The sequence below is a fragment of the Lates calcarifer genome, unplaced genomic scaffold (genome assembly GCF_001640805.2).
Source record: "Lates calcarifer isolate ASB-BC8 unplaced genomic scaffold, TLL_Latcal_v3 _unitig_1589_quiver_1543, whole genome shotgun sequence".
In the NCBI taxonomy this organism is placed as follows: domain Eukaryota; kingdom Metazoa; phylum Chordata; class Actinopteri; family Centropomidae; genus Lates; species Lates calcarifer.
Window position 1 is genome coordinate 1 of NW_026115633.1, and position 18,148 is coordinate 18,148.

At 44.1% G+C, this 18,148-nt stretch overlaps 1 protein-coding gene across 1 annotated transcript; it reads right to left on the reverse strand.

Annotated features, from left to right (window-relative positions):
• Positions 1 to 4: 4 nt before the first annotated feature.
• On the reverse strand, positions 5 to 4,252 carry LOC108889550 (5-hydroxytryptamine receptor 5A-like; the record flags this gene model as incomplete). The annotated part of the gene is made up of 2 exons (XM_018686068.2): positions 3,479 to 4,252; positions 5 to 328 (listed from the first exon to the last, which is right to left on the reverse strand). Coding segments are annotated over exons 1-2 (1,032 nt in total), but the record flags the coding sequence as incomplete, so codon positions are not given.
• Positions 4,253 to 18,148: the final 13,896 nt, after the last annotated feature.

The following is an 18,148-nucleotide window of genomic DNA, read 5'->3' on the forward strand; positions in this document are numbered from 1 at the left end:
GCTGCCGGGAGAAGAGGTTCCTCAGAGCGTTGTTGTAGTTCTTATTAAAGGCGGTGTATATGAGTGGGTTGAAGAAGGAGTTGGAGTAGCCCAGCCACAGGAAGATGCTCTTCCAGATGGGCGGGATGTCACAGGAGCACAGCGGCACAATGAGCTCGGTGATGAAGAAGGGAATCCAGCAAAGAACAAACACGCCGATCAAAATGCCGACCATCAGTGCCGCCTTTTTCTCCTTCTGCTCACGCCACGTGTCCCCATCTGTCTGGAAGGTCACGGTGGCGTGCCTCACAGTAAACACCATCTGGGGCTGCTGTGTTTCCTCCTTTACCTGGGAGGTAGCCGATCAGAGAATAAATCACTTACTCTATTGATTTGTTATCAATCAGACAAACCTGGTTAGCATTAGAATTGGAAAAGCAATATCTTTAACAATATAGGCCAAAGAAAAGCAATTACTGAAGTGAAAATTTTGTGCCTGCTCAACAAAAGATGGATTATAGGCTGCTGAACAGAAGTGTGAATCAACAGGTGGATCAGCAATCCAAAGCTTATTCTTTCTTTTCATACACACACACGCGAAACAGAGCATAAAGCCAGAGCTGTGTCTTAATCTGCATTATTTTCTCGCAGCCCATTTCGTGCCATTTCACAAACATACTGCACAGCCAGGAAAAGGAAGAAGAAAATGTCAACATTAATCTGCTGACTTTCTCTTCTCTTATTTGTTGCCTTGCACAGCTCAAGGCTGACTCTATTTTTTGTTTATCAGGTGCAGTCGTCCAGGTTATTCCGCTTCCTAACAGCTTTTATAAAGACAAACCAGCCTTCTAAATGTGCTGGAAATAAAGCATTGTAGACTAACACTCTGAACTATTGTGTTATGTTCAATGTTTACACAAGAAACAGCACCAGGATGGAGGAACTTGTTCACTCTGGAGTGAATTTTGTTGAATCAATATGGGTCAGCAGGGCCTATAACTGATAAGATGGATGAAGCAAGTCCATTTACAGCAGAGGCCAGAAGTTAAAAGCATAGTGCTGTTGGGAAGGACGTTTCAAATTCAATGGATGGTTTAAGGCACCTCAACATTATATACTAGATGGTGCAGTAGCTAAAATGGGCACTTAACTGCAAATCCTTCTTTTTACAGCAGATCAATGAGGTTATGATGTGCCTTCAGCCCTAAGAAACTGAGACTCACCTTAAATGTCTCACTTAAAAACTATATCTGTGGAGAAATCTTATCCTTTCCCATTACCTGATAATCTTTTGTAACATGGTCTCCCTAAAGTCAATGTGCCAGCACACAGGAACATAAACACTATCTTCTGTAGTTATTTCTGTGCATTTCTCTTTTGTGCATTTGTTTTTGTCTTGATACATTTTTATACCGTATGCCTTCACCCATGAACTTGCACAGTTATGAGGCCACCTGCCATTATTCCCTCATCCCGAGACAACAAAGCAGATCATTTGTCATTGCCTTCCAGAATGAGACACATAACAATGTTTATTCAGTTTCTTGCAGAGAGTTAAATAATATCCGTTCATTAAGTATGTATTAAGGCTATATCTTCTTTGTTAAATCAGTAGACAGATTGAAATATCATAGAAAAGGTTGTGGTCTGGAGTTACAGCACATTAAATAACAAGTTGTCATTCTTACTGTGGGTGAAGGGAAATAATAGAAAGAATAGAGCTAGCTTAGAGCTAATGTTTGTACAGTCAGTACACTGGCTGTGTGATTATGAAAACACCGTAATGTTTCTGTTTATGTATGAATTAAACAAAAAAGATATAAAATGCTAATTAGTGAGCTTTAAAGGTATTTGTAACTTTGGACAGAGACAGGCTAGCTGTTTCCCCTTGCCTCCAGTCTTTATGCTAAGCTAATCGTGTGATGTCTCTAACTTAATGCTGACAATGTGTCGAAGCAATCTGAACCACAGTCTCCAGTGGGATTTTTTGATCAGGGCAGTGTCGTGCTTGCAGATATAGCAGTTTTTTTTCTGTCTTGTGAATTTTTCATCTCCCTCTTTAGAATGTTAAAAGGGTATAAGTGATCAAGAAGCACAGACAAGTGTACTTAATATGTTGAAGGTCAGGTAATTCAGCCAGAAAGCTAGACAATGTTAACGTTTTATGGAATCTAAAATGTAGAGATAGAATCTTTCTGTTTTCATAGTTGTAGTGACATGAGCCATTTTCTGAAAGTACATATTTTTGTAGTGTTATTACTGAAGGTGGCCAAGAATCAGTGCATCATACCTATCAATACATTCTATTTCTGGTGTGGCAAATGTACATTATGTGTGGGAATGTCTTTATGTCTTTGAGTGGGTGTTGTTGATGGATGAGTGGAAGGGGTTTATTATCTTGGATGTTGATGCTACGGTCATATCACAGCTCAGTGCAGGCACTTTGCAGGGCTTGGGTGCATAGACTCTTCAACATATGCTGGGAATTGATGAAAATAAACTTAGGCTGGGTAATGGGACACGTATAATACGACAATAAGTTGCCGGTACGTCTGTGGAAAGCAAAATTAGTAATAAAACATATTCCATTTAATTGCAATAGCTACAAGAGTGATTGCCTGTGTAATGAAACTTGACATAAAAGTCGGTCTACCAAAGCAGTAAAAGACAGGGCTAATTCATTCACCAATTGTCACTCCATGACCATGTGCTCCTATTTTCGGGCCAACTGACATCACATTTGTATAGCTAAAGCGTATCTTGAAGATGTGGGAGAAACTTCCAAGTACACTGATTACATAAATGAAAAGAAAAAAAAACTTCCATGTCTGTTTCCTGTAGAACAGTTTTTCCTTCTGTGTATGTTTGCCAGGTTTTCAGAATGTTCAGACACTCATTGCTTTTCATAAGCAGCCTTTCATCGACGAAAGAAAAAGATGTCTACTCTAAAATGTCTAAAAGTACTGTAATCTCTATAAGACGCATGTTTTGGCGGGTTTCAAATTGCATTTCAAACCATCATTTCAGGTGAAAAGTGGGCGCAGATGCAATTTTCATGGGGAAAATTTGGCTGATTAAATGTTTGCTAATGCTTGCGGAATAGATCTAGACCTTTGTGTCTGCTGATTAGAGAAACGCCAAAGCCAGGAAGGTGCAGTGGCCCATTAAAGATGCTGGAGATGGTATTTATAGTCTTCCTACCTTCTGCCTATGCACATTAACAAGCTGGTGGTGATGAGCAGGATGGCTTCAATTATTTGTCCGTATGCTCATACATCGAATACTTATGTTTCCCTGATTACTGGTGAATAGCTCATCAGCCAGAATAATAAATAATTGTACAGCAGCCCATATTTGTGGGTCAGGGGTATCAGCTAGTTGCAGGAAGAGAAATATGCATCATTTGATATAGGAATGGGAGGATAATGATATTGGGACTTAAAAGGACAAGGGGTTATTATGAGAAAATGGATTTTAGAAAAAGAAAATGAATAATCACCTCAGCCATGGGTGTGATTGTGTTGGTCTTGCGGGAGCCAATCCGAAACTTGGCAGCCTTGTAGATCTTCCAGTACACAAACAGCACCACACAAAGAGGGAGGTAAAATGCCCCAAAGGTGGAGAAGATTGTGTAGGACGGCTCCTGGCTCACTTGGCACTTCATCCCCTCTGAGTAGGTCTCCCCCCAGCCGAAGAGAGGCGACAAGGAGATGATGGAGGACAGCAGCCACGTGAGCGCAATCATCACGTTGGAGATCTTTTTGCGCGTCTTGAGCGTGTACTGCAGGTGCCTGGTGATGGACCAGTAGCGGTCCAGCGCGATGGCTGTCACGTTCCAGATGCTGGCCGTGCAGCAGAGGACATCGAAGGAGATCCACACCTGGCACAGCACGCGGCCCAGCTTCCACAGCCGGCCGTTCAGCTCGTGGACAAGGCTCAGGGGCATGACCAGGGCAGCCACCATCACGTCAGAGATAGCCATCGAAGCCACGAGGTTGTGGGGTACCCGGTGGAATGTCCTCACCCTCAAGATGGTCACCAGCACCAGCAAGTTCCAGACAAATGTGGCCACCACCAGCATTGCCAGTAAAGTAAGAGTGAGGACGCTGAAAACGGAGAAGGGCCTGTAAATGTTTCCCCCGGAGTCATGGCCATCCAAAGCTCCGCTGAAGTTGGCTGTCAGTACGCTGGTGTTGGGGAACGTCATGGTAGCTGCTCACGGCCCCGCAGCCAAGGGCCAAGACGATACAGAGACAGTTTCTGCAGACAGATGATACATTCTACAGCAGGGGGAGAGAAAAGGAAGACACTGTTTTAATGTGACTATTACATGTACAACTCTCACATCCAAGAACTGTTTGAATTTATACAAATTATATGCAATTCAACAACATATACAGACAACATGTATAGGTTAAACATGCAATACTCACAAAAACAGTGGCTTTTACTGCTGGGTTTGCACCACTGCGTAAATGCACTAGTGTACATCACTGTGTCATTCACAAGAGAGGCAGTTTAGTGATTTGCTCACAATAGTAAAAAGCACTTGAGTTTCTCATTTCAGCTGTCAAGCAACCTGCCTACAACTTTCAAGTGCAATTTCATCTGCTGTTAAAAAGGCTCAAAGGTACTCTGGGACATCTCTGGGTCTGGAAAAGACCATAAATATTCAGTTTCATCATCCCACTACTGTCCTTTGATTTGCATCAAAGTCAGGCTTATATTGCAAAAATTAACTGTTTTAAGCGGAGTCTTTTGTTGTATATTAATTTGGGAATACCTAATTTTCATATCCAATAGAGAGATCCCTCTGTTAAGTATCGTGGAGTTGCATGTTTTAAGTCGTTGCAACGAGTAGCATCTATTTTCACTTTAAGTAAGAGTGTCTGTTGGAAGGATACTCTACATTAACATGAGATTGTCTCAGTTTCAGGCTTAGAAAAAGAAAAGATTTGACATGCCAGCTTGGTCAATACATTTCACAGGAGAGGCTCAGCAAGTTGCAAAGTCTCCACTACACGATGTTCAACAGTGCAGAAACAATGAATCTCAAATCACCAACCACTTCTACTCTTTGTCAGATGGATGTGTAAAGTTTGGTATGGACCATGGCAAGAGGCATCATTACATAAATCATCTATTGTATGATTCTGCCACATTAACAAAGAATATTAAATGAAAAATGTGCAAAATCATTTGACTAACATAAGAAATCCATTACTTTGGCCAGAATACATTTTTATGTTAACTGAGACACATCTGACTCACAGAGCATCAGTTTTAGCAGCATCACTGGGGGCATTAATGATTTCATGCATCATGTTTTGGAAAAGATATTCAGATGTGCCTGATTTAACAATGTCTTAAGATGCTAATTTGAATTATTAATCATAATTTATTATTTATAAATGCACAGCTTAAACTTCTGCTTCTGCTTCAGCGTCTTCCTACAGCCTACTCTTGCTTCTAACAATCCTTCCAGGCTTTTTAAAAATATAGTCCACATTTTCGTATCTTGACCCAGTGTATCTGCCTTTAAAGAAGTGCTTTACCCATGATTTTTAATATTAAATATGATCATTCATTTTGCATGTCTCCTCATGTGACATTGTCACAAGGGGGATCTGGGTGACTTGCTCAGGTTTTTCCCAAGCCTCTGGGCACAGTGCAAGTGTCCATAATGAGTGCAGCTAATGCATATAATTCAGTCAAAATAATTGGCCCTAATTGAGTTTGATTTAAATTGCAAGATTTACTCAATAGGATCATATTCTTAAAGCTGTCTGGTTCCTAATGACATTACTTTTGGCTGTATTACTGAAGCATTATTCTACCTCATGAATAAATCAATCAAATGTTTTTTTGAATTTACAAGGACATGAAAACAAAAAGTTAAAAAACAGCAGAGCTCCTCATGAAATGCTTTATTCATATCTGTGTTTACACCCAGGAGGTTGTGTCAGATTGATCTGCTTGTTATCAGTCACCGGGCTTTATCAATAAGGCCCGGCGGTAGCAACAACAATACGAGCCATGTCCCTGTCAAGCGCATTTGTGTGACATGTGACACTGTCTCTTAGCATCACAAACTGTGCCCTCTAATCAAAGGGTCCAACCAAGCACACCGATAGGCCCTCTGCTCTCTCTTCTCCCTGCTCCTATTAACAAGCCTAATAGCCATGAAATTGGACAACCGTTATGAGGGGAGCAGGCAATCAAACATGCAGCATTCAGCAAAGCAATCCCCACTATTTCTCTAGTGACATCACAGGCCAGGTGTCTCAAACAAGCGGCTGTCATTCATTCTGTGACAGACAGACACACACAATGCAGAAAAACACATGCAAATTTATATGTATATACGTGAGAAGAGTGAGGAAGGAGACACTGATAGACAGGAAGACAGGAATCACATTCACTGATGTCAAAAGATGATAACTGAATACATTTAAGTCTATAGTCTAGAGGGTTTTTTTTCAACAGTTGTGTGGGTAAAGTGTCAATTCAGGTCAGCTGCTGTCTTCAGACTTGCATGCCAGCTGGTTCACTGGGCATATTTGCTGGAGAGCCATGTGGGGATTTTAGAAATCAAACAGAGGACAGAGGGTGATTAACATCTCATTACCTATAAGAAGGTCTGTATGCTCTTACTTTTTAATGCAAGTGTGGGAGAACAGAGGTGGAAATGATAGTTCTAACACAGAACAATTTTCCTGGTAGAGCTGCAGCAAGGAGACATGTCATTATGATTTAAAAACGACTAAAGTAGATAAAGTCCTTTCTGAGCCTCACAAGCCTTTGCAAGAAAGCCACACTGCACCAGATGCTGCAGAAACCAATACTGTTTCATTATTTCATGGGTGGCCATAAACTCAGATTAATGTGTTTTGCATGTTTTTTTAAAATGAGTTTTCTTTGCTGAAATTATTTCCAGCCAAAGCCTGGCTCATAATGTAATCCCCTCAAAGTAATTTGCAAATGTTGTGAATATTTGCTCTTTATTTCTGCTTCTTCTGTTTATAATTTCTTCTTCTTCCTCTTCTTGTTTTTTACCCCTTCTATGCAATTAGTCTGCTGATAAAAACAATTTTCATCAAAGCGCCAGGCTACCAGATGATGCAGAATCAGTTTTTTTTAAAGTGCTTTGACATCTCAGTTCCATTTCATCTTTGTGTCCAGAACGCACTGTCACAACCTCCTGATTAAAAACTGCAGCCAGAGTATGAATGGCACTCTCTTTGTGTAAAGCTCTCCACTCGGAAACGGTTGTACGCTCATTTGTTACACAATTTTCTCCAAGGAGAGTTTTTTTCTTTCTTTCTGTGGCTGACATTTGCAGCTGAAAGGAGGGAAGGTATGCTGATGTGTCCTCTGACTTGGGCGATGTCAGCATAAAGCAAACCTTAAACGGAGTGGCAATCCAGCTGCGTGTTAAGCAGCCCTAGCACTTTATCTGTGGTTTGGTGGAACATGTTTTCAGACCCAACGCAGTGTCTTTTTGGAGACATATTCAAACCATTCAACCATTACTCACTGAAAAACTAGATGCACATGTGCTTTATTTATTGAAAATCACACTTGAGAGATTGAACTCCCCAGAATAATAACTTTACCATTTAAATATTTAGGACTCCCCATGGTGCTTCCTTGTCCCATGAGGTTTCCTGTCTGCACTAGACTCTGGCTGCAGATGATAATCGGCCAAGACACTTGTTACACAGCATCTCAGAGACGCAGCCTGACTTTTACACCCTCATCTGGAAACGCTGTTTCTTGTTAGAAAAGAAAAACTCGGCGGCCAACGGTTCGTATTCGGAAAATTTGAACTCACCCCATTAACAGTTGGGCACAAAGCAGTCCTGCTCGAGAAGATCTCTGCTCGGTCCTAACCTCTCCATCGAAATTCACTTGGCTCGCTCCTGTCAGCGGAGTGATTGAAACGCCTGGGCTCAGTCAGTGTTGATGACAGCACAGAAACACACCTCGCGCTGAGGATACAGAGGCGCTGGAATGAACCACGCGCCGGCCGGAAAAAGGGGGGACTGAGTCCAGCTCAGATGATAAACACTGCGTTTTCTGGGCATGTGTGGTGTTGGTGGAGGAGGGGGGGGGGGGGTGACTCGTGTTGCGTGATTTTTTGCGTGCAAGCAACAGCTTCCTTTGACAGAGGCGTGAAAGCGCGCGTGAGGACGATGCTTCTGTCTTTGTCAGACTCTTATTGCTTAGAAAACATTCCCTCCATCTAATTAGTCTTATTCTGCAGTGATCAGAGGTGGCTCGAGCAGACACGGATCCTGCTGCTTATGATGGATGATGATCCTTTCACGTGGCCACCTATGAAACTCCACTAGCATCTCCTGCCGAGGTGATAAATTCATATTTTCGCGCAAAGTCGTTCAAATCTAATTTATATGCACGAGCGCGGCTATGCACAACTTGTAATCAAGTTTCCTTCCTATGTGGAATATCCAGACACTTCCTTTATTGTCTCGTGACAATGTCCTGAGAAAATCTCCCTGGATAATTAATTTAATTAAATCATCATAGTCTGCTCAGGTCGCTTCCTGCACTGAGACTCCGCTTACAGGGATAGAACACTCTGTGACTGTTTAGCAAACCATCTGTCCATTAAGAACCGGCTACAAAGATGTTTTCATTTGGAAAACAAAATGATTTCACTTATTAATGTTAATTACCTTCATCATAAACAGACTTGTAGCTGTATAGAGATCAGGAATGGCCACAAGGGAGGCAGGCCTAAAAGAGATCTATGATTCCTATCAGGCTTTATAATGTCAGGCGCTCACTGTGAAGGTAACTGACATCCAGCTGTCCTATAATATGATACAGCACCAGCACAGAGCAATGCCCTGACTATAAACTGACTGCTTAGTATCACAGACACACCATGAGTCCCTACAGCAGCTGATAATAAATGGGAAACTATATAAAAGTTGATGTTTCAGCACCATGGGAGGCTTGTTCATTATCATCACAGAGGGGAAAATGCTTGTATTTGTTGCAGCACTAACCTGCATTAAGTCCCATGTTAAAACACTACATGCACTTGAATTTCAGCTGCCACTGTGTGTGTAAATGTCACAACACCTCAGCAGCCCTCCGAGGGTGCGATGAGTGTTTATCTAATTGTCGCTCATGTTAGCACTTGCCCCCCCCCCTAATCCGTGGGATTTGTTGGAAACATCTCCTTTAAGAGGGGCAAGCGTGGTTCAGTAAGTAACCATGAAATATGCAGCTGCACACATGTAAAAGGCACACTTGGAGTTTACCCCCCCCCCCACTACTAGCCCTCCTCCCCACTTAGCTCCCTCATACAGGTGATGCTGATGCACAAAATCAAATCAGCTTAGCGGTTGCTCGTGCAGTCGCTGCTGAATAACCTGCTCTGCAAAATCTCATCTTGCTAATTATAGGGCTATGAAGGTATTAATGCAACCCATTTAAAGTGTCAGTGCAAAGCGTTCCTTATTAAAACAGATGACATACTTGCGCTTCCAGCTGTTTAGCTGTTTAGTCTCCATAGTTGATGAAAATGCACTGCAGCAGTCTTAGATGAAAACACTGGAAAGGGCTCATATCGTGCAGTGTAGTCTCTGAAGAAAAAGTGTGAGCACTAATCAAGCTTAGCATTTAGCTCTTGTCACTGGGAAAATCATACTGTGTGCCGTTCTGAGCAGATGTGACTCACCTTGCTCACACTAAACTCAAGCATCTCACTTCCTCTGCTCTGTTCTCTTGTTTTTTTTTATTCTCTCTCTCTCTCTTTCTCTAGGCACATTACTGTAAATCACATCCCTGACCTTGTCCCACCAGACTGGTCTCATCCCCATAAATAGCTAGTCATCAATTATTCCTATTACTACCAGAATTTAACACTGTCAGCAACTATAACTATATGTCGCAGGGTCCTGGAAGATGACCAGGGAGAAAAATGTGATGCGGTCTTGGATCAGGGACTTCGCTGGTAAACCTGCCACATAAATTCAGTGGTGTGCCCGTGGGTCTGGCCTGCAGTAATTGTACAATGACTGATTGAATGTTAAACACAGAGAGACATGGGATCTCACATTAGGGCACTTTGTGTTTGCTTTATGATCCCACAAGGTCACATGTGAATCACATCCTACCTGTAAAACCTAGGCTGCTCTTGTGAGGCAGTGTTGTGATTTATTTAGTCTTTCAAGACTTCATTGGTGAATTTTTTTAGAATCTAGTAGAAGTGCAGCTCCCCACCACTTTTGTAACTGTAGTGTTGAGCTGTTTATTGGCAGCTCAGTGTTTATCACGTTATTAATTTCACATACAGGAGAAAAGATTGTGTGTAAGATGTGGGGGGAAAAAACAGCTAAACTCGTGAACATGAATCACAAATGCCTCCACTGTTCTGCATACAAGGTTGATGCTGTCAAGCTCTACTATCAGTCGCCCCTGAACGTTAATGATATCTGTCTGCGCTGTACCACCCACACCTAATTACAGCATCAGCGTGTGTCAGTAGCTTGAAGGGCGGGAGGAGGTTCAGACAGGCAAGGTGTGAGGTTGTGATGTGCTGAGGCAAGAGCACTGGCCCAGTAGATGAGGGAAAAGAAGAAGTGGTTCAATAAATTGTGAAGATGGAGGAGCGGAGGTTCCGTTTGACGGTCTGTTGGCAGACTACACAGGGAGCAGAAATTACTGCACATGAGCGATGCTCCCAACTTGTACTGAATGCTCAAAAAATATTTTTTAAAGGTTGAATCAATGTGACAATGACCTCGGGTACAAGATGATTGCCGAAGACTGCAGCTCTCCACGTTGCATCAAAAGTGTTCTCTCACCTGCGTATGCAACATTCTATATACAGTATGTATAGCTGTAGGCAAAATAATAGGAGCACCTGACAGTATACTGCAGTGTAGGAGGTAGAAAAATATCATTTTTGTGAATTAGAAAAATGTCAGTGTCTCAGTCATCCAGGTCATGGTTATGCAAGAGTAATTGAATTGAGAGCAACTATTCTTTTGCATATATATATATATATATATACATACAAGGAAAACTTTACTGTACTGAAAGCATTATTTTATCAAGCACACGGCAGGACAGGACTCCAAATGCAGAACTCAAACACAATCAAAGTTCAGGTTCTTTATTACAAGCAAAAGTCCAGTACACGAGTAGGCAGTCCGATAAGGCAACAGTGTCCAAAGGGAATAGGCGAAAATCCAAAATCAGGTAAACAGGCAACGGTCAGGAACACAAGAAGTCAAAAACAGGAAACAACGCTGGAAAGCTGACACGAGGGACAAGACAATCTGGCAACTGCCAAGAAGAAGAGACGCTGACTAAATACACCTAGACAAGGAGATAACGAGACACAGGTGAAACACATAAGGGCGGGGACAGTAATCAAGACAAGGAAGTAAAGAGAACTGGAGTAACCAAGGGACAGGAAACAGGAAGACAAGACAAAAATACCAAAATAAAACAGGAAACATTCAAACCCTGACAGTACCCCCCCCTCTACGGCCGGCACCTGACGGCCCAGGATCCTGAGGGTGCTGGCGGAGAAAGTCTCTAATAAGAGTGGGGTCCAGGATGTCCTTGGCTGCAACCCACGACCTCTCCTCCGGACCATAACCCTCCCAGTCCACCAAGTATTGAAGCTGGCGTCCACGGCGACGGGATGCGAGGAGTCTCCTCACAGAATATACAGGGCCACCGTCGATGAGCCGGGGGGGTGGAGGGGGTCTGGTGGCAGGGACCAGCCCACTCACCTTAACAGGTTTCACACGACTAACATGGAAGGTTGGGTGTACCCTCATGGTCCTGGGGAGCTTTAGTCTCACAGCAAGAGGATTAATAACTTTAGACACTGGGAAAGGACCCACAAAGCGAGGAGCCAACTTACGGCACTCAACTCGGAGAGGAAGATCCCTTGTGGAGAGCCAGACCCTTTGCCCAGTTCTGTAAGTGGGAGCAGGAATTCTGCGCCGATCTGCTGCCTTCTTATAGGTCAGGGAACTTTTCAACAAGGCCCGACGAGCTCGAACCCATGCAGCCCGGCAACGGCGGACCAAAGTGTGGGCGGATGGAACAGAGACTTCCTGCTCAAGGGACGGAAAGACAGGAGGCTGGTAACCATACACGCAAAAAAATGGAGACATACCAGTAGAGGAGCAGGGCAAAGAGTTGTGGGCGTACTCCACCCAGGGAAGGAACCGGCACCAGGAAGATGGGCTCTGGGAGGTCACACAACGGAGGACTGTCTCCAACTCCTGGTTTAACCTCTCTGTCTGGCCGTTGGACTCAGGGTGGTACCCAGAGGATAGGCTGGCAGAGGCCCCCACCAATTTGCAGAAGTCCCTCCAGAATCGGGCAATGAACTGTGGCCCTCGATCCGACACAATGTCCTTAGGAAAACCGTGGAGACGGACAACATTGTATAGGACGGCCTCGGCTGTCTCCTTAGCTGAGGGAAGCTTGGACATGGGCACAAAATGAACCATCTTTGAGAACCTGTCCACAATGGTTAAGATGGTGGTATTACCTTCAGAGGGGGGCAGGCCTGTGACAAAATCCATGGAGATGTCTGACCAGGGACGCTTGGGCACTGGCAAAGGGTGAAGGAGACCGTGTGGAGGTTGCCGTGAAGTCTTGTTGCTGGAGCAAACAGGGCATGCTGCAACAAACTCCACAATATCGCCCTTCATACCTGGCCACCAAAAGCGTTGGGCGATAAAAAACTGAGTGCGACGAGCCCCAGGGTGGCAGGTGAGAAGCGAAGCATGTCCCCATTGGAGAACATTGGAGCGTAGGTCCGGAGGAACAAACAGGCGATTGGGTGGCAAACCTCTGGGAGGAGCACCACCCTGGTTGGCTGCCAGCACCTTCCTTTCAATGTCCCAAGTTATGGCTCCCACCACACAGGAACGGGGCAGAACTGGCACCTCCGACTTGGGTTCTAAAGAACAGGGAAAGGCTCTCGAAAGGGCATCAGGCTTAACATTCTTGGAGCCCGGACGATATGAAACAGTGAAGTTGAAACGGGAAAAGAAGAGAGCCCACCTAGCTTGTCGGGAGTTGAGTCTTTTGGCAGCTCGAAGGTACTCCAAGTTCTTATGATCCGTCCAGACGATGAATGGTTGTTCAGCACCCTCCAACCAGTGCCTCCATTCCTCCAGTGCAGCTTTAATGGCCAAGAGCTCTCTATCACCCACACTGTAGTTGTGTTCAGCTGAAGACAGTTTTCTAGAAAGATAGGCACAGGGATGCAACTTGTTGTCTGTTACTGACCTCTGGGAGAGAATGGCTCCTATACCCACATCGGAGGCATCCACTTCAACCACAAACTGCCGTTGGGCGTCTGGCTGGGTGAGGACTGGAGCAGTGGCAAACCTTTGCTTAAGCATCTGGAAGGCTTGCTCAGCCTGAAGGGACCAGGAGAACTTGTTCTTGGAAGAGGTCAGTTGGTGCAAAGGAGCGGCCAGGGAGCTGAAGTTCCTAATGAATTTCCTGTAGAAATTGGCGAAACCCAGGAATCTTTGAACCTCTCTCCGTGAGGTAGGTGTGACCCAGTTGACCACTGCCTTCACCTTCTCAGGATCCATCTGCATCACACCCTCAGAAATAACAAACCCCAAAAATGACACAGTAGGCACATGAAACTCACATTTTCCAGCTTTCACAAAAAGGTTGTTGTCTAGGAGTCTCTGAAGAACCTGCCTAACATGTTGGACATGGGTCTCCTCATCAGGAGAGAAGATGAGGATATCATCCAAGTACACAAACACAAAAACATTTAGCATATCTCGAAGGACGTCGTTCACAAGAGCCTGGAACACGGCAGGGGCATTGGTTAAACCAAAAGGCATCACAAGGTATTCATAGTGTCCTGTAGGAGTGTTAAATGCTGTTTTCCACTCATCCCCTTCCCTGATTCTAACCAGGTGATATGCATTACGCAAGTCCAGTTTAGTGAAAACTTTTGAGCCCTGCAGCAACTCAAAAGCAGTGGAAATCAAGGGAAGGGGATACCTGTTCTTAACAGTGATTTCATTCAACCCCCGATAGTCTATGCAAGGCCGAAGAGACTTATCCTTCTTCTCCACAAAGAAGAATCCAGCCCCTGCTGGTGAAGAGGAAGGTTTAATGATTCCGGCTGCCAGTGCGGAATCGATGTACTCCTTCATAGCCTTCCTTTCAGGTGTGGAGAGGGAGAAAAGACGTCCTCTAGGTGGCATGGTACCAGGTAGCAGATCAATGGCGCAGTCATAGGGGCGATGTGGCGGTAATGAAGCCGCCTTGGTCTTGCTGAAAACCTCTTGTAGATCCGCGTAACAGGAGGGAACACCAGCCAGGTCCACAGGAAGACTACCAGTTTCCTCAGTAACTGTGACAGGAACGGGCAAAGCCTGTTTCTCAGAAAGACAGTAATGTTGACAGGCATCACCCCAGGAGAGGATCTGACCAGAGGACCAGTCAATATGGGGGTTGTGAGTCTTGAGCCAAGGAAGTCCTAAAAGAAGTGGATGGTGGGGTGCATTAACCAGGTGGAAGGAGAGCTTCTCCGAGTGTACATTGCCGAAGGAGAGCGAGATCTCAGGAGTGTGGTGAGTTACTTGGAAAAGATGGCGTCCATCTAGGGCACTTGCCTCGAGGGGTTCATCTAGAGACACAGGAGATATCCTCAGTCTCTTAGCCAGTTCATAGTCCATAAAATTAGCGTCAGCCCCAGAATCAATTAATACAGGTTGCAAAAGGGAAACAGAGGCAGCCTGTAGAGTGGCTGTGGGGAACAGCCGCATTGTCTTAGTAGAAGTGAGTGCGCTACTCACCAGGCTCTCACGACTTCTAGAGGCCCCACCACGACGGATGGGACAATTGGCGAGGAAGTGACCCATCTGTGCACAGTAGATGCAACAACCCTCATCCATACGACGCTGACGTTCCTCCAAGGAAAGCCGGGTGCGACCCACCTGCATGGGCTCTGCCGGGGGAACAATAGGTGCCTCCGTCGACCCAGGTGGTGTCCTGGAGGACTCAAAGTTCATCTGAGGACGACTAGGAACTTGAGGGAAGTGAGGAAATGAATGGGAAGAGAGGCGAGATCTCTGCCGTTCCCTCAGTCGTTTGTCCATCTTGGAGGCCAAGGCAATGAGAGCCTCGAGTTCTGAGGGTAAATCCAGTGGTGTGAGATAGTCCTTGAGTGTTTCAGACAGTCCATTAAAAAAGGCATCACACAGAGCAGCTTGGTTCCACCCACTGTCAGACGCTAGAGTGCGAAACTCAACGGCATAATCTAAAACTGTGCACCTCCCTTGCCGTAATGCAGCTAAGGACCTGGCAGCCTCACGGCCCGGAGAAACAGTCTGAAAAACTTGTGTAAGAGTCCGGATGAACAAGGGAAGAGACTCACAGATTGCTGAGCGACGACTCCACTCAGCAGTAGCCCAAGCCTCGGCTCGCCCTGACATGTGGGAGATCATATAGGCAACCTTGGCTCTGTCTGTAGAAAAGGAGGCCGCCTGAAACTCAAAGTGAAGTTCACATTGAGCAAGAAACGAGCGACAATCTCCCGAATCCCCAGAGAATTTCTCCGGGCTGGAGAGATGAACGTGGGGATTCAATCCCAACCCTGGAGGCGGTGAAGATGGCTGGGGTTCTGCATCCTGAGTAGCTGGGGGCGAAGCAGAACTAGGAGAATCAGATGACTGAGGCCCACGCTGAACATGGTCGACCAGGAAATTTAGCTGAGACCCCAAGGCCGAGAGCATCTGCCCCTGGTGCTCTGTCATCTCCCTCATCTCTTGACGGAGAGCATTAAGTTGTTCCTCTTGATGGAGGATCCGCTGCCCCTGGGCTCTGAGGGCAGACCGGAGGTGATCTGAGTCTGCGGAGTCCATAATGTGGCCAGATTGTACTATCAAGCACACGGCAGGACAGGACTCCAAATGCAGAACTCAAACACAATCAAAGTTCAGGTTCTTTATTACAAGCAAAAGTCCAGTACACGAGTAGGCAGTCCGATAAGGCAACAGTGTCCAAAGGGAATAGGCGAAAATCCAAAATCAGGTAAACAGGCAACGGTCAGGAACACAAGAAGTCAAAAACAGGAAACAACGCTGGAAAGCTGACACGAGGGACAAGACAATCTGGCAACTGCCAAGAAGAAGAGACGCTGACTAAATACACCTAGACAAGGAGATAACGAGACACAGGTGAAACACATAAGGGCGGGGACAGTAATCAAGACAAGGAAGTAAAGAGAACTGGAGTAACCAAGGGACAGGAAACAGGAAGACAAGACAAAAATACCAAAATAAAACAGGAAACATTCAAACCCTGACATATTTTACATTTGTATTTTTTAACCCGCTAAAATGGGAAATGTTCTTGCCAGAATCAAGAGGTGTTTATTTCGTCTTACTGTCCAACACTAAGGACCAGTATATCAGTGGGTAATCTGAAGATATTACAAGTACAAACAGAGCAGATTGTGTGGTTCTTCAGTGTGGATTGAGATCATATGTTGTTGCCATGCATCCAAGCCTTCCCTGGCTTGATATTAAAAAGACATTACTGTATTCATTGCTTGTTTTTAGTCATGCTAGCTGTGTTCCCAGAGGATGAACCCTACTGACTTTTTAACCCACTGACTTTTACCATGAGGTTCACATTTGTGATTTTGAGTGAAATGTCTCAACAATTGATGGATGGATTACCATGAAATTTGGATACTGGTTTTCTCAGGATGAATTGTAATAATATTGGCAATCCTTTAACTTTTCCTACAGTGCCGTTATCAGGTGAAATTTCAGCTTTGTCATTTTGCGCATAAATCATAAACGCTTTGCACATATGTCTCTGCTGTACTTTGTTTTTAGTGCTAATCAGCAAATGTTAGAATGCGAACTTATTAGAATAAAATGGTGAACATGGTAAACTTGCTTTACATTACCATGTTAAAAATGTGTCTGTGAGAATGTTAGCATGCTGACATTAGCATTTACCACCACTGTGCCAGAGTACAGACACACAGAGCTTTGGCATGGCTTTGGCAAACTCATATTCTTGTAATTAGAAACATCATGATGATACAACCTCTATAGATTTTATACAGAAACACATATACTGTAATGATTTTACTCGATGTGTGGCAGAAGGTCAGTTCAATGGCCTAAAACAAGAACAAACTCCGTCCTATGTACTGTCATTTACTGTGCAATGTATGAATTCACTCAAAATGTATGTCTAGTCCACTTTTAAGATAATATTGAAAAAGCAAGCTCATCATTATGATGATACTTATTATCATAGTATTACTTATGTTCTCTGAGCTTCTTCCTGTGTTGCATCTAATCCTGTCTTTACTGCTGTTCTGTTTGTGTATCATATCAACATTATTTCATTTTAAATTAATGTCAATATGAATGTAGCTGTGTGTTGTATTGTGCTTACCATTGTGTAACTGTGAGTTGTGTGTAAGTGGTGCCAATTTTTATTGTCACTATGAATAACTGCTGCGTTACTGCAGCTAGTAATAGGGATTCAGACAAACACACAAGCACATTTTTTTCACACGCTTTTCTTTAATTGGTGAGTTGTGATCTTTACCACTAACACCCCTCCCAATCAAAAATCCTCTATTTCCTCTCTTAAGTTGCTCTTGACGCACACAGTCTTTCATTCCACCTTGGCGATCTCCCCTGAAACGTTTGGCTGGTTTTTTAGGTGTTGCACATAATACAGGGGACAGAGGTGTCCTTATTGTGCAGGAATGATCTTGATAAATTGCTCTGACCCTGTGTGTTGCTGTGAACTTGCCAAGACTGGAAGTACTGTAGCAGCTTGCTATGTTACTAGAATTTCAAGCTGCTGCAAAATGACAGAATGAGGTTCTTGTTTTCTTTTCCCTCAAGGACACTTTTCAGAGTAATATAGGAAGAACGGTCAAAATGTTAGTGCAAGGCCATATGATGTGTTGCTGTCAACATCACTTTGAGTATACAACACTTTTTTCTTCCAGCGCTTATTTATTTATGACTCCCCACACAAGCTAAGTGACCGAGTGAATCTGAGAGATGCTTTTACTACGTGTCTTAAAGTGTTATTTTCCCTTGCGGTGTGTGCTGTTATTTGTCAATTGATATGTTGATTTTTAAAA